The sequence below is a fragment of the Echinops telfairi genome, unplaced genomic scaffold, assembly GCF_000313985.2.
Source record: "Echinops telfairi isolate 266 unplaced genomic scaffold, ASM31398v2 ScPeMD7_7469;HRSCAF=8507_1, whole genome shotgun sequence".
Lineage (NCBI taxonomy): Eukaryota > Metazoa > Chordata > Mammalia > Afrosoricida > Tenrecidae > Echinops > Echinops telfairi.
Window position 1 is genome coordinate 115,363,403 of NW_022111373.1, and position 27,667 is coordinate 115,391,069.

Sequence of the window (27,667 nt, forward strand, 5' to 3'; positions counted from 1 at the left end):
GTTCTAGGTTAAGCCTGCAGCCTTAATAGAGATTGTACAAATGTGCTTTACACAATTGATGTATGTATGGATTGTGATAAGAGTTGTATGAGCCTAATAAATTTTTTTTTTTTAAAGCCAATGACATACAAAATAAAAAATAAAATAAAATTTTTTAAAGAAAGAAAATGTTTCATTGCAAGAATAAGTAATATTCTAGGTTAAGCCTGCAGCCTTAATAGAGATTGGATCAGAGCCCTTAACCAGTTTCAAAAATAAGATCTATATATAAGTCTGTTGCATTTCTTTATACTAGTAAGAAAATGGAAATACAATCTTCTGAAATTCAAAAAGCAATAAAATAATTGTTACAAAGGAAGAACTCTTAAGGAAACCTAGGAAAGCCTTTATACTGAAAAGCATGAAGTTTTATTGAAAAAAGCCAATTTGCCCTAAATTGTTCCATATGCAATTATTAAAGGGGCGGGGGGAACCTCAATTTTTTTGAATGTGAGATTATTCTATTGAAAGTTCAAAAGAAAAAATTTAATTATAGTTCCAAGATCCAAGAATAACCTATATATTCTCTTCTATTTTATTGGCCTATAATGTATTTTTTTACATTTTTCAAATGAGATGATTTATGTATATATAAAATTGCCAGTGTTCCTCTCAAAATCTAGATCCAGTTGTTTTTACTTTGAGGAATATGGAATTCACCAATTCTTCTGCGTTCCCTACAAGATACATTTTGTATTCCCTCAAATATAAATTCAGTTTATTATTCGCAATCTGAGTTTTGCTAGGAAGAATCTTTTAAATGTTTAAGTAAAGACAGGTATGTGTGGTGGTGGTGGTGGTGAAGAGCCCTGTGCTTAGAAATGGGACACGTGGAAAATTAAAGCGTGTTATTGGTACCATCTGTGCTACTTTGGTGTGCTCGTAGGATTAAAGAGAACATTGATTGTGTTCCTGCCAAGTTCAGCATTATGCATAATTGGCCATTATGATACTGTGTTAGGCAGGGTTCTCTAGACAAACAAACCCAGGACACAGGATTTTATATATATGAACAGGTTTATGCAGCGAGAAGTATATAACAGCAAATTAGTCCACAGATGACTCAGTCCAACTCACTTTTGTGGTACAGTTAATATACTGGAAATCCTTCAACTCACTGGGCTGCCAGGTCCAAGGTCAAGTAAGCAAACACTAGAGTTTTACTTCAGGCAAGGCAACACACAACTGGGTGGGTCAGCAACAGTCAGTACTTTGGGAGCTTAGCTAGTCAGGCCCTGATGGGATCTGTAACTTAAGCAGGGAAACAGGATCCACCAGCCTCCAGCTCAAGTGATGTACGCACTAGCAGCATTGCAAGCAGGTCTTGAAGGAGCCTCAAGCTGTGTGTGTGTGTGTGTGTGTGTGTGTGTGTGTGTGTGTGTGTGTGTCTTGTTCTCTCTCTCTCTGTGGGTTTGTTGATCCTTGCAGAGCCATTTATCTAGTTGCCCTCCAATCAAACTTTGACCTGATTAATCCCACATGTTCCTATTGGCCTAGTTGGCATAATAAACCTAACTATCACAGATACCATCTATCTAGAGTAGAAAATTGTCCAGCACCTAACAGTTCATGGGATACCCATTGTGAATGATGCGAAGGAAATGCTGTTTTAAGGGTCTAGAGCAGTCCTTATGGGGAGGTACAGTAAAACCTGGACATGGTGGAAAAATTAGTTACAGATGGGCCTGCTAACCACAAGGTCAGCAGTTCAAAACCACCAGCCAAACTTGAGAGAAAGATGAAACTTTCTACTCTCATGAAGAGTTTTATCGTCTCAGAAACCCATATGGGCAGCTATCCTCAGCCATTTAGGGTCACGTGAATGGAAATTAACTCAATGACAGTGAGTTCAGTTAGAGGATTGGTACAATTTTGATAGCTGATACCACCCCGGTAAGTAACAGAATGCTTAATACTAAAGTAAAGGTTGTTGATACTGAAAAGATAAAAGTTGGGAGGTTGGAAAGATAAGTTGTAGCCAATCTGGGCCTTGAATGCCATATTGAGAAGTCCAGATTCTACGAGTGGGCTTCAAAACATTAACATTCCATCATCTTTTGGAAAATACTTTTTTAGGCATATAATTCATATATAATTTAATCATTCAGTCATATCAAGAGTTGTGTAATTGTCACTACAATCAATTTCAAAACATTGTCTTCTCATACTCATTGTTATGTTAACTCCACATTCCCCAAACTCCCCTGCCATGCCCCAAAGTAATTCTTATCCCAGGTTCTGTCTCTTATCGATTTACCTATCTCGGATTTCATTTACAGATAATCATAAAAATGCAAATAGGTAGCAAACAGAAATAACAATAATGACAAAACAAAACAGGAAAACCTCACAAAGAAAGCAGAAAATACTAAAAACTGAAACAAGTTTTAAATAAGTCAGGAGAGAGATTACATGATTAGGTGCTATATTTTAACCTAACTCCATCTGCCATAATTGATTTTACAATGCTCTCTCTGATAACAAAGCTATTCACATCCCTGCTTGTTGGAGGGGTGTCAATAGAGGTTTAATCCATATGGGGGCTCTGCAAATGGGTTTGGGCTTCCACTGTCATCCATAGCCATCTGCAAAGTGGTTGTTCATAATTTAAGCTCTGACACTGTTTTAGAATTGGGTTTTATTTTATAGTCTTTGGATCACATAGACTGGTGTGCTTCTTCCATGTGGACTTAGCTGATGACACTGTTAGATTGCTGTTTGTTTTAAGACCCCAGATGCTATTCTTTCTGATAGTTGGGTACCATCTGGTATCTTAATTACACTTTGCTATAGTACTCGCATCTTCACATGTCTGTCTGTGAGGACAAGTATGAAGTTAGGGCCATGTCAGAGGAACTAATTGTTCTTAGCATTATCTTTTTTTTTTAACTCTATAAGTCATCTTTTTCTTTAAATTCATATCTTTAAATGAGCAATCATTAAATAGCGTAAGCAAGGAAGAGGCATGGTCCTGTATATAGTTAAAGATTATCAATCTGATAACAGTTTGCAGATTTGTGCTTTAGGAAGGAGAGCATGCAACAAGAATAGGAATAATTTGAGAAAACTTCCTAAATACATTGGTTTTGATTATAATTTTTAGCATATTACAAAGTTCATTGGCCTCCGGGGAAGATTGTTTATTCAAAATACAAATTTTCATTTAATCCCCCAACAGTACTTTGCAAAATAAAGTATGATGTTTTTGTAATATCTCTCACTGAAATTAATAGATGTCTGTGTGTCTTTTCTTTTTCTTTGAATCATTAAAAAAACATGTGAGTCATATCAAACTTTTGAAAAGGTATTTGCTGAATATCCTAAGAGGTCACTTCTACTTTTGTTTTTTCTAGGAAGAGAATTTTAGTGAAGGAGAAACAGCTACTAATTTCTGTTGAAAATTGCCTATTGATCTGCTCATAGCCGTCTGACTTGCTGAGTAAAGAAAGAATCTATGAGGCACAGTAATGACCACGTTTAATGTTATGTTGTTTGAAATAAAAGAGTGAAGCCATTATTTCAAATACTTCCCCATACTTACTACAGACTTTTAAAGCAACCTTGAATTTGCCATAGACAAAACATATTTTAACAGTTAACTATCTTAGCACTTGCTTTTGTTTAATATAGCTAAAGAATTTAAAGGAAAAGTATATTTCATATATAATATGTAACCAGACTGTATAATTTATATTCAAATTAGGATGAATGTGTGCTAACCAGTCAGCTGACTTTAAGGAAGTTTGATCTTTTATGCTTAGATCTTCTTTTCTGCTTTGTCTCGCTCAGTGACCTTAAGCTAAACCCTTAACAGAATCCTCTAGAGTGCAATGACCTTTCTTCACCCTGATTTAAGGGTTTCTTGCACCCTGATTCCATTTCCTCTGTCGCCATTCTAGCTTTCTTGGAATTCCTTGTTCTCTTCTGCCTAGAGGCTTTTCTTCTGCTGTCCTTCTGTCGAGATTATTCTTCAATCTCCTTTTGGTTGACATAAAAAAGTTATCCAACCTCCTGTAACTTTGTGAGAGGGAGGGTGAGACTCATGGTCAGCTGCAGCCCTTGGCTGAATCCTATGAGGCAGAGTCAAACATGCCTCTATCCGCCAACCTTCTGACCATTTCTGACACCAGCCCGCCCTCTCGTGGAATTCTCTGCATCTCTGCACAGAACTCACAGACCCTACTCATAATTAGGGGGGTTCTTAGAGAAAGCAACAGGATACAGTTCAGCATCAGAAATGCTCAGGATGCAACTCTTTTCAGGACAGTCTTTTCTTAGCCATACCTGCAGGCATGCCTCTGTCTCCCTCTGACCCTTAGTCACAAGCCCCTTGGTCTATGCCCTGGAATGCTATGAAACACTTTTAGTGCTGCTGGTAAATGCCCAAAAGGCACTGTCTCTGCTATAAGCCTTAGCCTAAAGGCACTTACTTGATTCTAGCTCCTGAGTCAACAAACTTAACTCCTCTAATTAAATGCCTTCGGTTACTTCATTCTGCAAGCAAGCCCTTGGCAAAAGGCTCTCAGTTTTACTTGATCTATAGGGTGGGGAGCCCACCATTCTGTCTCTGCTCTGCTATCATCCTCTGATGCCACAACTAATGTCTCTTGGATTTAGGGGTTCAGTGCAGAGGGATCTCGGGGTCCAAAGGATACACTCCACTCCTGGTTCTTTCTTCGTGGTACTGAGATCCTCCCTTCTGCTGCTTAATGACTCATTTTATAACCAGCAAGATGGCAAAATTGACCAGTCACCACATTAGAGGTCCAAATTTTTATCATCAGTGTTAACATTCATACACAACTGAATCATGTAATCCTATGAACATCTTTCTCCACCTTCTCTTAAGTATTCTCATCGGGAGAAAAAAAATGTTTGGTGACAGTTATACAAAGGCTATTTCCAGAAGAGCGATATCAAGTTATTCACTGCATCATAATTGACTAATTCCTCATTCTTTTTATTTGAATTTAACGATCAGGTCACTAGAACGCCTCCCACACTCCTCATCACACATCCTAGAAAAGAGAAGTGATGTTGGTACACATTTATCTTTCTTGTACCTGCACTAAGGCACTCTGCTGGTACTGTTGGTTAGGTGTTGGACTGCTAACTGCAGCAATGCCAGCCACTCCGCAGGAGAAAGGTGAGACAGACTATCTGCTCTCATAATGATTTACAGCCTTGGAAACACTGTAGAACACGCCTGCTCAACTTACAGAGTTGCTGTAAGTCAGAATGGACTTGAGGGCAGTAGATTTGGGGTGTTTCGGTTTTGTGTCTGTACAAGGGTGGTGCATACATGGGAGATATCTCCTACACACAGGGGATTTCTTCCCTGCTGCTGCCGCCGCCATCAAGTTCACTCTGAAACACTGCCTGTTCCTGTGCCCTCTCTGTGATGGCTGGCATATTTGAGCCCATTGTTGTGACTGTCGTGCATTGCCTTCCAACCTACGGGCCTCATCGTCAAGCTTATACTGATCACTGTTCTGTTGCGTTTCCTAAGGTTTTTACTGGGCGTTTTCAAAAGTAGATTGCCAGGCCTTTCTACTCTTCATCAAGAATCTCCACATAACCTCTCTAGCATGGGTGATGCTGCAGGTTTCTGAAACGCCAGTGGCATAACATCCATCCTTTAGCAACATGGTGACCACCACCGGACACCAATTGATGAACGGGTGTGGACTGGCTTGTCTCTTTTTTTTAATTTAAAAATAAAGGCAAAAGAGGCTTTTGTGAGGGATCTAGTGATTGCAAGTCAGGGTAGCACAGAACAACTAGGGAATTGCAGAAGGTTCCCTGAGCCTACTTGCTTATAGGTTATAAAATCAAAATGAGCCAGTGGACCTGTTGCTACTATCATGCAGTATAACATGAATATACAAGGGGTAACCCCCACAAAATGGGGAAAAGTTCCAGTATGCATTTTCGCCTAGGCCAGCATGGAGCAACTTGCTCTTAGTTAGTGCCCCCAGTTGTGTTGCCTGGGAAGGTTCTCTCTGGTCACAGTGAATTTTTTCTTAAGCCCGAACCTTGTTTTTTGTGATCACCGATTTAAGAGAACAGCATGCAGCTGTGAAATTTTGTTTGCTGCAATAAAAATCTTTATAGAGATTTAATTTATTAGTTCTTTCGGGAGGGTAAATTCTAATAGATTAGATTACTAGGTCTAGAACATGCATACTCTATTCTGACCCAGCATAGAAGATATATATTTCATATTTCAATAGCCTTTGCTAAATTATTCTTTTAATAGCCTATGTTGATTTTGACTGTGCGTACAGGTAGCCATTCCACATAACCTCATTAAATGATACCAACATTTTAACAGTCTTGCCTGGAAATGCTTCTTAGATTTAAAATCTGTCATTGCTTTAAGTGAACTTAACTATTTTTTTCAAACATTTATTGACAAGTTATATATTTTTTATGTCGGCCATTTTTATATTGATTTGTAAAGCTGTTCACATAAATAAGGATAGTAATTCTTTTATCATATAATTTGTTTTTTCATGCTTTGTCTCTATTCCAAGTGATTTCCATGACTAGTTTTTTACACACATTTATTAGATAATCATCTTTTAATTTGCACAAATGCTCATTTTAGATCTTTGTGTACTAGGGATGTAATGTCAAAGAGAGGGAATAGCCAGGAATGGGGTGTGAAGGGTGTCTTATAATGCCAAGAATATGCTTCACAAATTCATGAGACTTTTCTGTGACTGGTCATGGGGCAGGCTTAGTAAAAGGTCAGTCTATTTCTCATGTGGCCACCAGAGCCACCCTTTGGACAAAGAGGAACTTTGCGGATATTGCCACACCCGTTGGTGCAGTAGTTCATTCCTGTGGAACAGCTTTCATTTCTTGAGCCCTGATTAAGGCACAGCCTTTTGACACCACTGGGCAGACACCAGGTTTGTGTTGTTCTTTAGAGGAAGGTCGTCAATTAGTGCAGGCCATCTCCATCTCCAAAAGTGCTGAAAGCCACCCGATTGAAACTATGCCTGTCTTCATGTTGGCCTTTGATGCACTCCACTTTGGTTTTGTATTTCTTGAAGCCATTCTGTATATTACAATCAGTCAGAATGTTCCTTTTAAAAAGTACATCTAAATTTTTTTTTTACTAGATGTGGAAGGGGAAGAAAAGGATGAAGGGAAAGGTCATTTGTAACAATAGAGAGATCTGCAAAAGATGATAGAAGCATCTGCAAAAGAAAGGTGATGGAGACAGCAGAGAACATGACCCTGCAAGAGTGGTCCACAGCTAGATGCTTGGATGGTCACACAGGCTGAACAGGTGCAAGGAGCAGTGTTGGAGTACACCCGTGAAGATATATAGGTTTAAGAGAGTTTATATGTCTATGCATACTTACATTTGGTGCAAATATATCCATGAATGTGATAGAGCATACCATGTACAAAATTACAAAAACTTCTTAGATGTAATGAAATACCTTGAGGGAATGAGTTGCTAGGCTTGGAGGCTCAGGATCATAGTTCCTCAGGACACCGAGGTTAATTGGCATAACAGAGTTGACAGAGACAGTGTTCTACATACTACTTTGGTGAGTAGTTACTGGTTTCGTAAAAGCTCATGAGTGACCATGTGAGGTGTAATTAGTGGTCTGGCAAACTAACAGACCACACAAACGTTAGTCTCTATAACCCTATACCAGAAGAAGTAGATGGTGCTCAGTTACCAATACCAGCTTCTCGAACAGGTTCACATTCGAAGGTCCTAGACGACTGGTGAATTCTACAAGATTGTGGCCTTTAGCCACCCATCAGTTCTGGAATTGAACTCTCCGCATATTAGAATCAGCAACCATTTAAGATGAAAAGTTTGCCATTTACCCAAGGACAAAAATCAGAGTGTTAGGAGAGAAGGAGGTATGGGAAAAGGGGGGAAAAGAGAGACATGATAGACGTGGGATAAGTGACAGTACATTAAAGGGATTGCAGTGGATCAATTAAAGCAACGTGTATGAATTATTGAACATAAAACTGTTGATCTGCTCTGTAAACTTGCACCTAACCCCAGTGAAACTTGTTTTCAAAGAAAACATTGTTCTTTTAAAAGTACCGATCTTTGGATCCTTGAGTTCTCTCCTATCTCCCAGCCTTTGAACGTGCTATTTCTTCGACCTAGAACAGTGGTTCTAATGGATATTCTAGGGTATTGTGTGATGTCTTTGAGGACTGCTGGTTCCAAAGATTCCCCTCTTCGCTCCCTTTGTGTCTTTTCTCCACATTAAATTGCATATTTGATTATCTCATCCAAACTGCAATCTCAGACAAAGACCAATAATAACTGGTCTTTTTGTCTCCTATGCGCCTGTATGACTGTGGTATCCTTACACCTACAGTGCCTGGCCCATAGTGTGGTCTTTTTTTTTTTAACAGTTTTATTGGCACATAATCCACATGATACAATTCAATAATGCAGTCACATCAAGAAGAGTTGTACAATCAGTATCACAATCATTTTTAGAACATTTTTTCTTTCTTGTATTCAATTCTTATTAGCTCTGCATTCCCCATCCCCCACAATCTCCCCTACCACACCCCAAAACTCAACTGAAATCAAGCTGATGCCTCATAGTGACCCTATAGGACAGAGTAGAACTTCCCCCAAGAAACCTTAATCCAGTCTCTGTTTCTATAGATTTACCTATCTTGGATTTCATGTACAGAAAAACATTAAAAAATAACAATAATAAAGTAAAAGAGAAAAACTCAATAGAAAAAAACAAAGCAGAAAATATTAAAAATTAGAACAAATTTTAAATGGATCAAAAGGGAGATCAAGTGATAAAAATGTCCATTTTTCACCTCCATCTGCAGTAATCCACTCTGCATAATGGCAATGCTGTTCACATCCCCGTCTGTGGTCAAAGGGGATTCACCTTGGCTTAAACTACGTGTATTTCCCCTTTACTTTTATTTTAAAGCTGAAACAACTTTAAACTGGGTCAAAAGTGATTTCAAATGATAAGATACTACATTTTAACCCAACTCTATCTGCCATAATTGACTTTACGATGCTTTCTGTCTGATGACAAGACTATTCACATCCCTCAACCAGTGTTGGGTGAGCATGGCATTGTCATGCTTTAAAATACTCTCCTGTTGGAATGGAGTGAACCCTTTGTGACATCCATTACCTTTTGTGTTCTTTCTGGGTTCTTCACTGTATTTTAGATAATGGGATGATTAATTGCCTGCTGAGTGAGCAACGTCTCTAAAAGAATACAATAATTCTGTTATTTTTCAGATAATGCATAGAGGATCACAAAGTTTATCTGGCCCTGTACGAACTTTTTTATAATGCTTATTCATCTTTGCATACCAAGTAGCCAAATGGTAAGAGAGTAAATCTAGAAAATAATAAAAAGTGTGAAGGTATAAATAAAGCTATTTCAAGGGCTGGATTTTTTTACTTGTGTCCTTAGGGAGTGTCATTGAGTCAAAGGACTTTATGTGTATAGTAAGTAATATGGGTAGAAGTTGAACTTGTCAGAGTATATCTAATCCCAGTGTATTATTTTCATTTAAATGCCTGGTTCATAGAACTTATGTTTTTTACTGTTTTATAGGAGGTTCGTAAAGTGAATGAAAGCATCAAGTATAACCACCCATTGAGAAAATGTGTTGATACAATACTAAAAAAGGTATGTATTTTCTTTTGAAATATACGTTTATGTCATATTGCAATAAAAGCACCAGAAAAGACTGAGAATATGCTATAACTGAGGTCTTCTGACTTCTTTCCATTGCAAAGAAATCTTAACAATAGCCAGTCATTCTTTATATACACAATGTTATTTTGTATTACAAGTTCACCTTAATTATTGGCAGTATTTTTCATTGAAGATTAGGAGGTATATAAGAAGATAAAATAATTACAGTAACAGGGATAGACTTTACAGTCTATTAAAATGTCTTTGCCCGTGGTCACTAAGGACATCGAAGCTAGTCTTTTCAATCAGCTAATATATGCCATTTAATAACAACATGCAATATTTGTTATTAAATAACATGAGCTATTTAAAAAACCATATAATTAAGACCTTGATTCACTGGTAGGTACTAGGGAGCAGTCATTTACTTCTACAAAAGGTTCTTCTAGGAGAGCCCCCATTGTCTTTGATGCTTCCACAGACCCACTGAAATGGTTCTTTTCCTATGCTTCAGGCCTACCGTATTGATGAGTAACTTGTGTTTCTTTCCTCTAAGATGATTGTCATGAGAATCGAGTCTAATAATTTCTCTCACATTTACTGTCTTTTGAGACTTAATTCAAACAAGCTAAATAACCTGCACAAGTTTAAAATGGATAATAAATGCTAGTAGTTGTAGAAATGACTCTAAATCTTGTATTTGTTTCTCTCTATTATGTCTTTCAAAAATTTAGCATTTTAGATTTGTCACAAGTCTTCATTATTAAACTATGAAAATAGGTTTCATCAGGTATCTGCCTAGAATAAGCCACAAATACTAGTTGCCTCGTGTAGATAAGATCCCTACTCCTACTAGTCCAATAGTAAGTTTAAAAATTAATAGAGATGAAAAGAAAGTTTCTGTGCTTAGAAATCCATTCATCTTTCAAAATATTGTCAAGAAATTGTTAGTATGATGTATTAATCTGGTAGGCATGGTGTGATGTGGTGAATAATTGTTAATGAAAGTTTCGCTCTATCACAACCTCCACTGTTTGTGTAAATAGTGTCCAGTGACAAGAGTTTAACCTGTACAAGTCAACAAGTTACACATTACAGTTTGTAGCTGGGCTACACTTATATAATATCCTGGTTTAAATAAAATATCGTTGGCTGAATTAATGACACTGCCAATAGAATTACCTTATGCCCCAGGCAGATAATCGATAATGTTTTCTAACATAAAATGATGATGATGTATCTAAAGTGAACCAGAGACATACATAAACCATAGATGTGTGAATGGATTTTGGACCAATATTTGATTTTGGCCCCAAGCCAAGAGCAATTAGTTTGTATGACATGACCCTGCTTGATACTGGCCCTCCGGAAGAGATCACTGAAGATATGGGTGCTATAGCAAAGTATGGTGAAGAAATTAGATGGTTCCCAGCTACTAGAAAAAATAGCACCTAGGGTCTTATAGGCTTGTATTCGAACACGCTGCCATCTCAGTAAGGTATGTCAACTAGGCCGACACAGGAAAAGCCCCCCAGCCTGTGTGATCCAAGGATTGTGAATGATAAAATCCAAACTAGAAGGAAAGAAAAGTATCAGAGCTTAATTGTGAACACTGGTTTGTGTAAGGAAATGGAGGACAGTGGAAACCCAAACACCCATTGGCAGGGTCTACATGTGGATTAAATTAAACCTCTGATGAATCTCCTCTGACCATAGAACAGGGATGTGAATAGCCTTGGTATCATGCAGCGTGCAGTGGTTATTTGTTTGTTTTGTTATGTTATTCTATAAGCTGTTTCTCTGTTTGTATGTATGTGAAGTACAGGTTGGGTAGAGTTATGGAGATGTTTACTGCATTGATGATTTCTTGGGCGATATGGCAGGGGAGTGTGGGGGGAAGTGATGAGCTGATGACAGTGAGTACAATGAAGAAGTAAACATTCTAAAGTTGATTTTGGAGATCATTGTTCAAGTCTCTTTAATAAGATTAAACTACTGAGTTATATGATATGTGAAATATATGCCAATAAAATTCTTTTAAAAAATGTTGGTATGTAAAATTAAGTTACTTAGAGCTGCCAAGATTTTTTTTATCTCTATCATTTTATTTATTTATTTATAATTATTTTATTGGGGGCTCGTACAATTCTTATCATAATCCATACATACATCCATTGTGCCAAGCACATATGTACATTTGTTGCCCTCATCGTTTTGAGAAGTTTAAAGATAGCTATAATTTGAGAATTTCTAACAAAAATTTATCTTTTGGGAAATTAACTTTCTAATCTACCTATCATTTTCAGTGCCCTACAGAGTACCAGGAAAAAATGGGTAGGAACATGGATGACTATGAAGATTTTGATGAAAAACATAATACTTACCCAAGTGAAAAAAGTCTCGTAAAATTGCATAAACAGGTAATTTTATGGATTAAGCATAGTTATTTTACTTATTGTTGGTATAGTTAGGTTTTTAGTTAAATGAGTTGGAATCAACTCAGTAGCAATGGGGTTGATTTTGATCTGGTGTATCTGAAACATCCTCAGATTTTGTCCTTATCATTATTCTGTGACGTGGTTTGGGTCTAACTTTGTGTTTCTGCACAGGAGCACTGTTGCCGCTTTGGGAGGGTGGATTGTTCACTGAGCAGAATTGTCACATGTAGTATAGAACATTCACCTCCCTGACCACCCAGTAAATGCCACCTGCACTTCTTTGTTGTGACAAATGAAACATGCGCCCCAGTGGGGATCTGAACCACTCTTGGATCAGAACACTAATGAATACACACTGTCTTGTTTTTCAGGTCATTTACTCCGTTCAGAGGCACCGTCGAACTCAAGTACAGTGGCAGATTCTTTTGGACCAAGCATTTTATCTAGAAGATGTAGCAAAAAATGAGGCCAGTGTAGCCCATCAGTTTGTTCACACCTTCCAGTCGCCAGAGCCAGAAAATCGGTTGACCCAGTACTTTTATAATCCCACAGTTGGTATGAACCTAGTTATGTTTTCAACAATGTCGAGTTGAATTGTGTTTGTATTAAGTACATTTAATTTATAGCTGTGTGGTAAGAATTGAGAGAGCTTTGGAAAGTTTGTGGGAAATGAAATGAAAAAATTAAGGAAATTTTCCAGAAACTTTTTTAAAGCCCCCGTCATATGTATCTGAGAAACTTTCCTTATGAAATAGATATTTTACTCATCATAAAATAACAGTTTTTACTATTACCTCACAAATAATTAGAACTTCTTAAAAAATACTTGGATCCTATACAAAGCATATTTTAAAAAAGAACAACTCACTGCCAACGAGTCAAATCTGACTCATAGCAGCTCTATAAGACAGGACAGAATAGCTGTCCCTGTGGGCTTCCAAGACTGTAACTCAGTAGGAGTAGAAGGCCCCATCTTTCTCCTACACAGCAATGGGTGGTTTTGAACTACTGACCTTATGGTTAGTAGCCAAACCTATAACCACTACTCGATAATGTTTTATCACATTGAATTTTTTTATTTCATCTTAACATAACTACTGAGAAAGAATTTCCCTAAGATCCTCTTAGATCATTTTCATTCATCAGTTTATATACAAAACCTAGACCCACTATTCATTTTTTTACACTGTGGTTATTTATTATACTTTCTTTAAAATGTTATGAAATTTAGAAATTTTAGAATCTCAGACTAGCATAGCACAGTACTTAAACATTTTTACCTTAATTATTCAAACAGTTCACTTGATTCTCTTTTGTGTGTTTGGTTTTGACTATGAAAACTTTTAAAGACCACATAAATAATTCAGATAAATTCCTCAACAAAGATCTGTTCTAAATAAGTGAAGGAATGATGTGCTATTTTCATGAATTCAACAAACACTTAAACACAAAAATGCAGTGTGCCTGGCGTCATTGAGCAAAACAGAAATCCCTGCATCAGCTTTATTCACCACATTTGCTTATGCACTCACTTTGTCATCAGCGATCGTGTCGGGCATCATGGAATGCTAGTTTAATAGAACAAAGTGTTCTTGCATTGAGGGAGTACTTGAGAGGAGGCCCAATGTCCATCTGCTACCTTAATACTAAACCTATATATGCACATAGATCTATTTTTCCCATTGTTATATATAAATATATTTACATATGTACATGCCTATATTTAGACCTCTATAAATGCCCTTTGCCTCCTAGTTCTTTCCTCTATTTCCTTTTACTTTCCTCTTGTCCCACTGTCATGCTCAGCCTTCATTTGGGTTTCAGTAATTCCTCTCGGTTACATTGCCCTTGATCAAACCCTACCAGGCCTCCCACACCCTCCTTGCCATTGATTTTGGATCACTTGTGTTCCTACCATGTTGCTGCCGTTTCTCTCTCTTTTTTTTTAATCATTTTATTAGGGGCTCATACAGCTCTTATCACAATCCATACATACATCAATTGTGTAAAGCACATTTGTACATTCATTGCCCTCATCATTCTCAAAACATTTCCTCTCCACTTAAACCCCCGGCATTAGGTCCTCATTTTTCCCCTTCCTCCCTGCTCCCCCCTCCCTCATGAGCCCTTGATAATTTATAAATTATTATTTTGTCATATCTTACCCTGTCCGACGTCTCCCATCACCCACTTTTCTGTTGTCCATCCCCCAAGGAGGAGGTCACATATAGTTCCTTGTTATCGGTTCCCTTTTTCCAACCCATTCTCCGTTTCTCTTAACCTCGAGTCACACCCCTATCAGTAAGTGAAGATCGTCTTACGTACTTAGAACATATTGTCTGGAGAGACCAGTCTGTCGAGAAGGACATCATGCTTGGTAAAGTGGTGAAAAGGAAGGCCCACAATGAGATGGCCTGACACCATGGCTACAACAATGAGCTCAGGCATCGGAACCATTGTGAGGATGGCACAGGACGATGAGTGTGTCATTCTGTTGTGCGCAGGGTAGCTGTGGGTCAGAATCGACTCAATGGCACCTCCAAACAGCAACAAGCCGGAAGTCCTGACTCATGTAAGACTACTCAGCAGAACTGGTTGTCTCTCCTGTGGTGTGCAGGGTCAGAGTTGGATCCAACCAGAAATAGGGACATTGGAGAGTAATTATCACCAAAGACTATGGAATCTAAACTGGGGAAAGAAGGACCTACAGTATAGAGTATGAGAATATTAAGTAACAACAATATAAAACAGAGTAAGTGGATTGTTAATCCAGGTGGATTCAGTGAAGTTGGAATCCTAGATGTAAGAATTGCTTGTGGAAAATGATCATGAAAATTGAGGTTTTATGGAAGGGTTAGAGTATTAACAAGGAAAGGTGTAGGGTTAATATAGCATAGTGGTTACTCCTTGGGCTAAAACCACAAGATCAGCAGTTTGAAACCACCAGCCACTCAGGAGAAAGAGGAGGTTTTAACTCCTGTTAAGAGTTACAGTCTGGTGAGGCGAGCAGAGCTAGAGATGAGACCAGAGGCTGAACACCCGATCTGACAAGATGGCTGGGCTGCCCCTCAGGATTACCAAGGAAACGCAGCCTTTGCAAGCAGAACCAGTTCCTGGCATGAAAGCAGAACCAGATGAGAGCAGCGCCTGTTACTTTCATGTGGTCATTGCTGGCCCCCAGGATTCCCCCTCTGAGGGAGGGACTTTTAAACTTGAACTATTCCTTCCAGAAGATGCCCAATGGCAGCTCCTAAAGTACGTTTCATGACCACAATTTATCACCCTAATGTAGACAAGTTAGGAAGAATGTGTTTAGAAATTTTGAAAGATAAAAGAGGTCCACAGCACTGCAGATCTGAACAGTTCTGCTATCGATCCAGGCTTTATTAAGTGCTCCCAATCCAGATGGTCCATTAGCAAATGGATGTAGCCAAGCAGTGGAAGACCAGCGAAGCCCCAGGCCATGGAAACAGCTAGAGCACAGACTAGACTCTATGCCAGGAATCATATTTAGGTCGATCTGATCATCGAGAGTGTGCATCACTCCTCCTGATCTGCCAAGACTTCCTTTTTTTTGTTTGCATTTAATGGACACAGTCTTAGAACCATTACTGAATAAAAGCCCAGACATCTTCAGTCTTTTGGTGATTAAATGCACAATTGCAAATCTGTGTTGTCCTGATTCGCTGTTGTAAAGCATGAGCAGAGGCTAGAAGTATCATCTGGATTGTTGTGAAGTGTGTAAAAGCAGTGGCCCCTCTGCCTTTATTCATTTCTTCCCCGATCATGGTCTAAATATAAAGCACTGTGAATGAAGGTAGTTGTCAGGGTTACCTGCAGGGGTGTGGGAGTTTTTCTTTATATTTTGAGGGGGGACAGGTAGTTTTAAATTTATGGGCTCCCCCCCCCCTTTTCGGTGATCTAGTTGCGTTGGTTAAAAGCAGCTAACCAGTTCTTTAGAATATACCCTCTACCCAAGTCTAACTTTTTTTAGACACTGTAGTTGGACAAGCTTGATTGTACCAAAATGGGAACATTAAACATCACAACCCTCACTGATACCATTGTGACTTTGCTGTCAAGTGTAGACTCCTCACTTCAAAAAAAGGCTTGTGGCCATTTTGTATGACTTGTCTGGAACTTCTGTAAATCTTATGTTTTAGTGAAATATTTTTTTTGTTATTCTATTAAAAAAAAAGAGTTACAGTCTCTGAAACCCACAGGGGCAGGTCATCCCTGCCCTATAGGGTCACTATGAGTCAGAATCACCTAGATAGCAGTGAGTTATGGGAATTAATGGATGAGAAGAGATTCAGGAAATGAATGACCAAGGTATTGGAGACTCCACTACTTACATGGATATTGAAATAATCAGAAATTGGACTGAGTTAAAAAAGATAATAAACCAGGAGCTCAAATCTCCGATGGGTCAAATGAAAGGAAAACCTTTTCAATTTTATGAGCTTTTAGAACATTTTTCTAAATCTAAATTAGAGTGAGAAAATCTTGCCAGAAAAGTTACAAAAATATTCTCTATACCTTTCACCCAGCTTTCCCAGATTCTATTTTATCATCTACATTTGCTTTATATTTTTCTATATATATTTATTTCACCTGAATATTTTGAGGATTTTTACTTCTTTTTAAGTGCATCAACATAATATACTTAAAACAAAAAACATTCTCCACAATGATACCCAATAAGTGTTAGTATTTATGTGATTATGCAAGTAAATTATGAATTCATTGTTAAAAAAATTAAAAATACTATCACAGATTATATTATTAAAGTTATTTGTATAATTATCTGATCATACAGATTTATTTGGATAATTGTTTACAAGCCTCTGTTTGCACCTAGTTTCATTATGATTTTTATTAGGATCAATAAACAGAAAATATTTGAAAAACAAGTAAAATAGAGACATTCTCTTACATAACCAAGTACAATTATTAAAATCTAAATTAACACTGATATAAAACTATTCAGAATTTGCTAATTGTCCCAGGATCTTTGATAGAAACTGCCAGATCATGTGTTTGATTCGGTCATCATGTCTCTTTAGTATCCTCTAATCCAGAAATGTCTCAATCTAGAAAATGCAATGCCATCGAGTTGATTCTGACTCAGCCACCGTATAAGACAGAGGAGATCTGCTTCATAGGATTTCGAGACTTTAAATCTTCATGGCACGAGACTGCCATCTGTTGCTCCCAAGGAGCATATAGTGGGTTTAAAATACTGACCTATCAGTTGGCAGCCAAGAGTCCCTGACTTTGAATGTGACCTTGCAGTCTCTGTGTGGTTAGATGAATGCTCTCCATTTTGAGGAAAGGAGACTGCCCCCTTCGGTCATATTCTCACAGCATCCTAGCGGGCACAGCGAATTTGCCCCATCTCTGGAGGTTATTTGGGTAGGGTGGTATCTGCCAGGTTCTTCCTCTATAAAATTACTATTTTTTTCTTTGTTACTAAGTGTATTAGTATTGTAGGATAATATTGAATCCTTTAGGAGCTTTCCTAATCCCTTTTTCCTCCCCTTTTTTTCCAGAATGGTACTGGGAATGCCTTTTACGGCCGTGGTTTCATAGGATACTTGCTGTGATCTTGTCCATCTTCTCTGTGATTGTTGTGTGGTCAGAGTGCACCTTCTTTAGCACGAGGCCTGTCTTATCCCTCTTTGCCGTCTTCATACAGCTGGCCGAAAACACATACAACTATATTTATATCGAGGTCAGTTTAGCATATATTATGGACATTCATAGTTAATCCTTAAGTCTTACAGCATTTCTTCGTATATTTATTCTAGCCATAATAAAAGCAGCAAAGTTGAAAATGCTTTAATTCAGACTGCTGCAAATAAGCTTCCTCAACTAACCCAGACTGCCTTTGAGGGAAGCTGAAAAGGTTCAGAGTAGTGCAAAGTTCTCTCGCGTGAATGCTTGGTTCCCTTTATGCCCGGGAAACTATGTCAATTACAGTCTTGTAATGGAATGGGAAAACAGACTCATGTCGGGAGGTAGATTTGAAACTTAGGGGTGACTGTAGATTATTTTTTCACAATTTCATTTTCTTAGATGTTGAAAAACTTACTTCTGTGTATAGATTTCAGAACTTTAAACATTAGCTGGGAATGAGAGAAATGCTGTGTTAGGGTATAAAGTAACAGTTTACAATCCACTGGTCTTCATTTTGTTTTGTTTTTCAGATTGCTTGCTTCCTTTCCATCTTCTTTCTGAGTATCTGTGTTTATTCCACTGTGTTCCGGATCCGAGTTTTTAATTATTATTACTTGGCTTCACATCACCAGACGGATGCTTACAGCCTTCTTTTCAGTGGCATGTAAGTAGGATGGTGCTGAGAAATAAGACAAATATCTCCATTAGACACATCCTTACAGATTGCCCTTTTATTTCTTGTAATTTGTGGGTGTCCCCCCTAAAGCTGCATTCTTGTGAGCACTTGATTCCCTGGGTGGTGCAAACTTTTAAGTGCTCACCTACTAGCGAGTAGGATGGAGGCTCAAACTCAATGATTGTATGCTGCACACATGGGGTGACCATAAACCATAATGGACTCAATGGCGAGTAACAGTACGACAGTGAGAATACAGTCTTAGGTAGATTCATTGCTTCCCAGTTAAGTGCTGCTTTTGAAGTTTAAGGTTGAAATAGGCATGTCGAGTTAGGAAAGAGAAGAAAAATATGGTGAGCCTGGATTTACCTGTAAGAGGTTGAGTAAATAATAGGAACAAATGGGATTGTAAGGCCTAAGTTAAAATATTCTGCGATTCAGTGCAGAAGACTGGATGGAGGAGGACTAGCACAACAACAGCAACAGCTTTTCTTAAGAGATTAAGAGAGCTCAGAGAGAGAGCACCAGCTTGGCCTACATTTTAAAACCTCCTTGTTGTTAAAGCAGTCAGATTAAGTGTTTATCAAGGTTGGATTGGTAAAGTTTACAGAAGATTCCATATCTGAACTTTTCACTTTCCCTGAAAATAATTATAGACTCACAAGAAATTGCAAAAATTGTATAATAAATCCTTTGTACCCTGGCCCAGCTTCCCCCACTATTCTTGTATACCTATTATACAATGATCAAAACCAGGAAATTAGGACACTGGTGTTAACTATTAACATCACAGACCTTGTTTAATTTATAGCATGTTTAAGCTCTATTCATCTCTGTGTATATAGATTCAGTCTGTGAGGAACTCTGGGGCCATACTGGTTGTGCCTTGGGTTATGATCCACAAGGTCCAAAGTTCAAAACCATCAGCTGTTCAGAGGGTGAAAGACTGAGCTTTCCACTCCTATAAACAGTTACAGTCTCTGAAACTCACGGGGGCAGCTCTGCCCTGTCCTATAGGGTCACCTTGAGTCAGCATCGACCCGATGGCAGTGAGTTTAGAGTTTTTTCCTTAATCTGGACAATTCTTTATCCCTGCCCTTGTCAGATTGACATGTTTTGATACAACTTCAGATGTTTAAAGTACTAAGTAGAATTTGGCTTGATGTCATGGACCGTGGCTTGCTGCTGAGCAGGAAGGCACAGATGGTAAAAGAGAAGCAGCACCTGGCAGAGCCTTCCACAGGTTCCTGGCTCCCAGTGCCATCCATCTGACCCCACCTCATGGAACAGCAGAGGCTAATGCCACCAACTCTGCCAGCCTGAGACTGGGGTTTTGCCAAGTGTGTGGTAATGTTTATAAGGGGGATGGAGTTAATCAGATTTTCAAAAATGTCTTCCCAGCAAATAATGGTAATTCACTTTAAGAAATTAATATGTACAATACAGATAAGTGAAACTAAAGCAGTCAGTAGAATGATTTTAAATATACTTAGTTTTCATATACAAATGTTTTACTGTTTAAATTTTTATATGTATTCTGTTTTAAAATTCTTGCTGCAGGTTATTTTGCCGTTTAACTCCTCCTTTATGTCTTAATTTCTTGGGTTTGACCCACATGGATTCATCCATCTCTCACCAGAATACTCAGCCAACTGCTTATACCTCTGTAAGTACGGTCAGAAAGCAGTTTTCCAGATTCATCATCTAATTTCCCAGTGGTTGGGAAATTCCTCTTAATTCTGGCAGAAAATTTCTGGAGCATTCCTGGGATTCCTTTTCTTAATAACTGAATGTTTTCTTCAAGGTTGGATAAAACCTCACTTTCATCTAGTTGATGCTGACTCTTAGCAACCCTATAGAACAGAGTAGAATTGCCCCTATGGATTTCTGATACTGTAACTGGATGTAGAAATGGAAGTAGAAAGCCTCATCTTGCATCATCATATATTAAAGGAGGAAACTTGAAAAGGGTTTTGAAAAAGATGAAATTAAAAGACACTGAAATGTTCCTTGAACATTGGAATAGTTGTTGAATGTATAATTACTTCTTAACTAGATAAAAATGATTTTAGTTTCTTCTATTATACATTTTTATTGTTGTTGACATAGATTATTGAGCTGAGACATGCCAATAGATAGGACCTAAAATAATATTATTTTATATTTGCTTTTATATTTGTTTGTCTTTAGCCATATGATTTACAGTGATGTTTACAAAATTTTAAGGAGCGTTAGTGGTATGGTCTGTAGCAGTGAGCTGCTAACCACAAAGTAAATACCTGAAGGGGGCTCACACCCTTGTCTCAGGGAACACCAAGACCAGGTCAAAGAACAAAACGAAGCTTTTCTTAAAATCAAAATAGGGTTTATTGAAGGAACAGAACAATCCAGGGTGGGGCAGTACCTTGTAAGGCTTCACCAAAGTGCTGCAGTGAAAGTCAATTCTGACAGAGCTTAATTACAGAGGATCCAGGAACTTATAAGACAATTCTGATTGGTTGATATTTACAAAATCAGATTTTAACAGACACGAGACATTGGTAAAACCCTTCAAACATTAATTTGCTGATCTTAAAATCATTTAACAGCTTTTTCTATGAATATTTCGAAGACCAGCCTTAATGAGTTGTCTTCCCAGGAGCATACTCTTAGAGAGGCAAGGGGAAGGCAGAAAGATACCTGAAGGTTTCCTGAGCTACTGACATTTTAAAAGCTCAGAATAAGCAGTAAACTGGAGGGAAAAAGTGAGTCTAGCCTGTACCTTTGACAGAAGCCTCTTTTGTTACCAATCACCTAGTTCTTTTTAGCTCTTTTATAGTTGGTAAAATAGCCCACAAAGTCAATATGCCCCATCCTACTCTGGCGAGTAGTGGCTAGGGTCTTGAAGCTCATGAGCAGACATTCAAGTTTCAAGTATTGGCTTTTCCTCTCTGGAGGGAAGAAGAGTGAAGAAAATCAGACACATGGACACTACTATTGCAGTGGACTACTGGACCACACAAACATCAGTCTCCACCACCCTGAGACTGGAAGAACTAATTGGTACCAACTGTTTTCAAGGAGATCACAGAAGAAATAGGAGAAAAATGTGGAACAAAACTCAAACTTATGGAAAGAAACCAGGCTTACTAGTCCATGGAGACTGATAAAAACCCTCAGGCCCTTTGTCACCTTTTAGGTCTGGAACTGAACTTTTCCCCTATAAAAGGGATGAGAATACTACTAGAGCTGCTAACCACAAGGTCAGCAGTTAGAAACCATGAGCAGCTCCAAGGGGGAAATATGAGGCTTTCTACTTCCATAAAGAGTTAGTCTTAGAAACTCACAGTCAGCCCTACCTTGTTAGGAGTCAGCCCCAGGGTTGCTGTGAGTCAGCATCGACTCCATGGCAGTGAGTTTGGGAGCAAAGTAGGAAAATTTTAGAATAATCAATCACTTGAGATCAAAGGACAGCATTTCCACAACGTCAAAGTTCAGAGGGAAGGGAAAGCCAGGAAGGGAAACAGGAGACACAGAGGAAGGTGGATAATTGGTGGTACATTGAGGAGTGAGATGAATAAAATATGTGTGAATTGTTGAAGGTAAAAGGTGAGCTGCTCTCTAAACCTTCACCCAATTAATAATAAAAAGGTTTTTTGCGTTTTTTTAAATCTTGTATAAAAGTTTGTTTTTACCTGAAAGGTCCAAATTTATTGCTGTAACTGACTCTAGCAATATTTCTCACGAAGAGGAATACAAAGTATAAATTTGTTCTGATACAATTTATTTTCTTTCTTGCTCTTCAGATTATGGGTTCCATGAAAGTTTTATCCTTTATTGCAGATGGATTCTATATATATTATCCTATGTTGGTGGTGATTCTCTGCATTGCTACTTATTTTAGGTAAGAGGCTAACATCATTCTTCCTCATATTCTCACCCTAATCTGAATGTCCTTTCTCCTCTTACTTTTTGCCATCCAGTCGAGTCTGACTCATGTTGACTCTATTGGACAAAGTGAGTTTCCAAGACTGTAAATTTTTATGGCAGTAGTAAACTTCATCTTTTGCCCGTGGAGAAGCTGGTGGTTTTGAACTGCTGACCTTGAGGTTCGCAGCCCAATGCATAACCCACTAAACCACCATTCACTGATTGGATTAGGTTGTAACTTAATTTTTTTTGTTACTGAGCGAGGAGCTGAGAATAATCTGAAGGACTGTGAGTTACTAGATCAGGCTCTTCTGAGCATATTTTAAGGAAAAGAGAGGTAGAGTTACCTAGGCTACAAAGTAATGAGATTAATTCATTAATGTCAACTCTAAGTAATTCAATATAGCTTGTAAAGCACTTCAAGCACAGCTTCTATCCAGTAATATCAGTGAGTTTTAGGGCTATCCTCCGGAACTCTGGAGGCATAGTGATTACTTGTTAAACTGCGACCTGCAAGATCAGCATCTTGAAATCACCAGCTGCTCTGCAGAAGAAAGACGAGGCTGTCTACTCCCACAGAGAGTTGCAGTCTCAGAAACTCATAGGAGCAGTTCTCCCCTGCCCTACAGTGTCACTGAGTCAGCATTAACTCAACGGCAGGGAGTTTGGTTCTCTTGGTGTAGGGTTTTCCTCACTAGCATTTCTGGGTTTCCAGATGCTTCATACTGTAACAGCACAACAATCACTCACTTACTTTAATCAAGTCCTATCTTACAGGGCAGAGATTTCTAAGGCTGTTCATCTTTATGGAATTGTAATCAGGCAGTGCATGTAGCGCTTCAAGAGAATTTCCTCCTATTTTAGAAACATGGATGTTTTTAATGGGATTTTTTTAAGTTATGGAAATGAGCAGGAATAAGACTCAGAAGGACTAAAGACAAGTGTGCTTGCTCCTAGCACTCTTCCTGCCCTGCTTCCTCCTGCCAGCTGCCCTCATCTTAGACTCTGTACATCAGTCCTTCTTTGCTGTTGAAGTGCTCTGTAGGAACCTATTGCCTTCAAGTCAAATCTGACTTTGAATAACCCTATTCTTGTTAATGTTGAGGCACCATCAGGCCAGCTCCAACTTATAGCAAACACTATTTGGGCCTATATCATCCTTACAATTTTTGTTATGTTTGTACTCATTGCTTATGGTCAGTCACTCCACCTCTTTATTGCTTCCTTTCTACTTTACCAAGATTGATGTCCTCTTCCAAGGACTGGACTCTCCTGATAACATGTCTAAAGTTCTTGAGAAAACGAAATCTTGCCATTTTTGCTTCTAAGAAGCATTCTGGCTATACTTCTTCAAGATAAATTTGTCTCTTAGTTTTGATATTTGTTCTTATGATTGTGAGTTTTGTTCCATATTTCTCTCCCATCTATCCAGGACCTGTTATTGTGATCCCTTTCAGAGTAGTCAGCAGTGAGAGTGGGGTGCCATCTGGGTCTTTAGTCTCGGGGCAATGGAGACTGAGGTTCAAGTCTTCTGTTACTCTTTTGGACTTGGCCTAATGGTTTCCATGCATCTTTGATTTTCTTCATTCTTTTTTCCTCTGAACAAAAAGAAATGAACAGTTGTACCTAAAGTGGCCGTTTGCAAGCTTTTGAGGACCCCAGCTGAGACTCACCAAAGTAAGATTTAGCACTAACTCCCCATGTGCCACAGCTTCTGGGTGTGTAACAAAAGTGATTTAGGTCGAATTGACCAGCTCTCAGGAAATAAATAAATAAATTTGCAGGAGGCTTTCTACTGAATTTTTTCCTTCACTGATATTTGAATATAAGAAAGTAATAAATTGGCTTTTTAGCCTTTTATCATCTTGATAGATTGCTTTTCTGAAGGTATACTAATGGCTTGATTTCATTTGCTTCCATAAGAAGTCTAGGCACAGTACATACCCTAATCAGTGGAGTATTAGGCCTAAATTTCTTAGAAATGGAAATATTTTGATAATACTGAAGAGCAGTTTTCTAAGCAATTTTGAAATGAAATAATGCTTGTCTTTTCATGAATCTATTGTTATTAGCTTGGGAACCCGTTGTTTGAACCTCCTTGGTTTCCAGCAGTTCATGGGAGATAATGATATGACTTCTGACTTAGTTGATGAAGGAAAAGAATTGATCAGACGAGGTAAGATTTGTCTTTTAAAATAATTGAAGAGGGGAGGGATAATACTAGAGTCAAAATATAAACTTGGTGTCTATGGAAGTTTTTAATGGCTTTTAAACTGAAAAAATTACAAACCAGTGCGTTTTTGTTAGCTACAAACTACATACAACATTCTTAGCAAAAATAATTTTAAAGTATAATCATTTTATCTGTCTTTAAGAAATTCTGCAACACATCATTAGTATGTTTACAATGTGGTGTGGTTTCATGTTTGCCTTGAATTGTATTTGCCAAGCTCTACACAACCATAAAACACTATTTTAAGGAACCATCAGTTGACTATTACGTGAGCAATCATTCAAACCAGGCAGTTTTCTGGAAAGCAATGATCGTTAGTGTATTAGGATACCCATCACTCTACTCGATTCTGATTGCAGAATTGAGTGAATTAAATGTGCTGATCTTCAAGTAATAGTAGAATAGGAAAAACAAAACAAATGTATATTTTGGGAACAGTGTTTCTTTGCCATCCACTCTTCCTGGATCCGAGACCTTGGTATGATCATTAATTAAATGTAGGCCCCCCCAAAATGTATTGCAGCTCCACCATAGACCAGAGCAGCCTCTACATGCTTTCGTAGGGTTGAGGAGACTATATGATGTAATAGTTTTACTGCTGCCTGTGGTGATGAGATTGCTGTGGAGTATCCTGTCCGGTTTCTGGGTAGGATTTTCAGGAATAGGACTGATAAGTCAGGAAGTCTGTAGAAAAAGACAGCCAGATTTCTGAGTCTGTAGAACCTCTGCTGTGACTAAAGCCACTGAAGAAAAAGACTTTTGTAGAAAGAAGAAGGGTATGCATTTAATGTAAAAGACAGGGCTAAATGAAAACAGGCAGAAGTTAGGAGAAGTAAATTTCAAGTCACCGTGATAAAGAACTTTTCACTTCACGGAAGCACTTAGGCAGAGGTCAGATGGCCATCTCCAACAAAAGTGGAGAAGGTATTCCCAACATTCCCAGTAGGGCCCTTTTCAAGAATAACTATTACATTTGACTTCTGGAATTTAAAACTGGGCATCGCCTGATACAGTACTTGTTACTCTGCTTCTAATTCCACCATGATGTAACCAAATCTAAGACTCCTTTTCTGTCTCTAGAGAAGCGAAAAAGGCAAAGGCAGGAGGAAGGTGAAAATCGAAGAAGAGTAAGTACAATGCTTATTAATATTACTCTGAAATATCATGAAATTAATACTGATTAGAATTAATTAGCTAAGGCCCAAATAACAGTGAGATATTGGCACAGGATATAATTTTTTAAAGGCAGATGATGCACAGCGGTACAGATGGGAATTGGAAACGCACGGAATCTAGGACAGATGAACCACTCAGGACCTGGGGTGACAGTGCGATACCAGGAGGGAAGGGGGGTGTAGAAAGGGGGAATTGATCACAGGGAGCTACATATAACCTCCTTTCTGGGGGATGGGCAACAGAGGGGTAGGTGAAGGGAGACGCCGGGCAGTGTAATATAAGATATAATAATAATTTATAAATTATCAAGGGTGCATGGGGGAGGGGGGGAAAGGAAAATGAGCTGATTCCAGGAACCCAAGAGGCAAGCAAATTTTGGGAATGATGAGGGCAACAAATGTATAGATGTGCTCTACACAATTGATCTATGTATTGTGATGAATTTTATGAACTCCAATAAATTGATTAAAAAAAAAAAGGTAGTGTCTGATATGCATTTAATTTATGATATACATGTCAGAGATCTTCTGGACCTGTTCTAAAAAGTCATGAATTCATTATTTCATTTTGTCCAGCACCTAATACAGTTTCTTAGGTAGGTGCTCAGTAGATATGTATTGAATGGATGAATAAATGCAATCTTGCTAGTAAGGTGTTTCTTACTGTTTAAAATTATTATGCTTTTTTGTAATAGTGGCATTAATTTTATTCTGTGATTTTTCTTCAATCCTCCTTTTGTGGAGGGGGGAAGCTAACTTCCTTTTAGAGATAGAAAAGTTTAGTCAAAGTTCCTACAGATTTTCCATATAGATATATTTATACTGAAGAAGTGAAGACTAAGGAAGAATCAAGATAGTTGTCTTCATGTGTTTTAGAATTTATCATTTAAAGGGGGCATTTGTGTATTTCAGAAGTCCTAACTAGACTCCCAAAGTAGAAGTTTCAAAAACCTCTGTGTGAGAATCTCTGGCTTTTAAAATTAACCAAAATTGCAATAGACTCGCAGACCTAGACATTTCTGTGCCATCTGGTAGGAGAGTCTAAAAGAAACTGCCCTGGATATTTTAGAAAGAAATTGCACTGCATGGGAGGGTGGATTAGGTGAGTTCTCTGGGCCCTTTCCATTCCTAGTTTTTAATGAGAAGAATCTCAGTGAGTAAATAGTTGTACAGTGGTTCAGAATAATCCCAATAGCATGTGAGCAATAGTATGATTATGTTTGTTTATAATTTTAATTTCACCATGGAAAATAACTTTTTAGACCTCTAAGACTTAACAGTTGATTTGAGTGAAAAAAAAAATTCTTAACATCTCATTAGCCTATTCTCATAAAACCTACACCTCGTCAAATTAAGCTTAATATAGTTTTAATGTGGTTTTGACATTTTAGATAAAAGAATTTGATGATTTAACAGTCATTCATAGCTAAGAAAATGTCTATAAAGGTCCTTATTTGTGAAAGTTAAGTGTAGAGATTATTAAAATCATGTAAAGATAAAAAATGGGACCTTATTTTTAAACATACTGTGCTAATTTTAAAGAGCCTGGTGGAGCAGTAGTCAAGCTACTACCTGAAAGGTCTGCAGCTAAAACTCTCCAGTTATTCCATCAGATTAAGATGTGGCCGCCTGCTTCTGAATGCATGAGAGCTTAGGGAGCTCCCTGGGGGATTTCTACCTTGTCATATGGGATCACTGTGCATCAGAATTAACTTGGTAGCTCTGATTTTGGTTTTATTTTTGTTTGGGGGCATTTCTTTGGTATGCTAATTATTGATTATCTTATTAGTTTCTAATAAAAAGAATTTATTTGACAGACCTGGAACTATTTATAG

The 27,667-nt window shown here is 38.0% G+C and overlaps 1 protein-coding gene and 1 pseudogene across 5 annotated transcripts in view; both read left to right on the forward strand.

Annotated features, from left to right (window-relative positions):
* The window catches only part of LMBRD2 (LMBR1 domain containing 2), an 85,134-nt gene that overhangs the window by 41,418 nt on the left and 16,049 nt on the right, over window positions 1–27,667 (forward strand). For all 5 annotated transcript variants that reach the window (XM_045285064.1, XM_045285065.1, XM_045285067.1 and 2 more), the window contains 9 exons: window positions 9,639–9,713; window positions 12,029–12,142; window positions 12,532–12,715; window positions 17,713–17,894; window positions 18,370–18,503; window positions 20,076–20,181; window positions 22,301–22,398; window positions 24,497–24,600; window positions 25,738–25,784. In XM_045285064.1, coding sequence (XP_045140999.1) covers window positions 9,639–9,713; window positions 12,029–12,142; window positions 12,532–12,715; window positions 17,713–17,894; window positions 18,370–18,503; window positions 20,076–20,181; window positions 22,301–22,398; window positions 24,497–24,600; window positions 25,738–25,784 — 1,044 coding nt within the window. The remainder of the gene's footprint in view (window positions 1–9,638; window positions 9,714–12,028; window positions 12,143–12,531; window positions 12,716–17,712; window positions 17,895–18,369; window positions 18,504–20,075; window positions 20,182–22,300; window positions 22,399–24,496; window positions 24,601–25,737; window positions 25,785–27,667) is intronic.
* Window positions 15,213–15,674, forward strand: LOC101646420 (annotated as a pseudogene).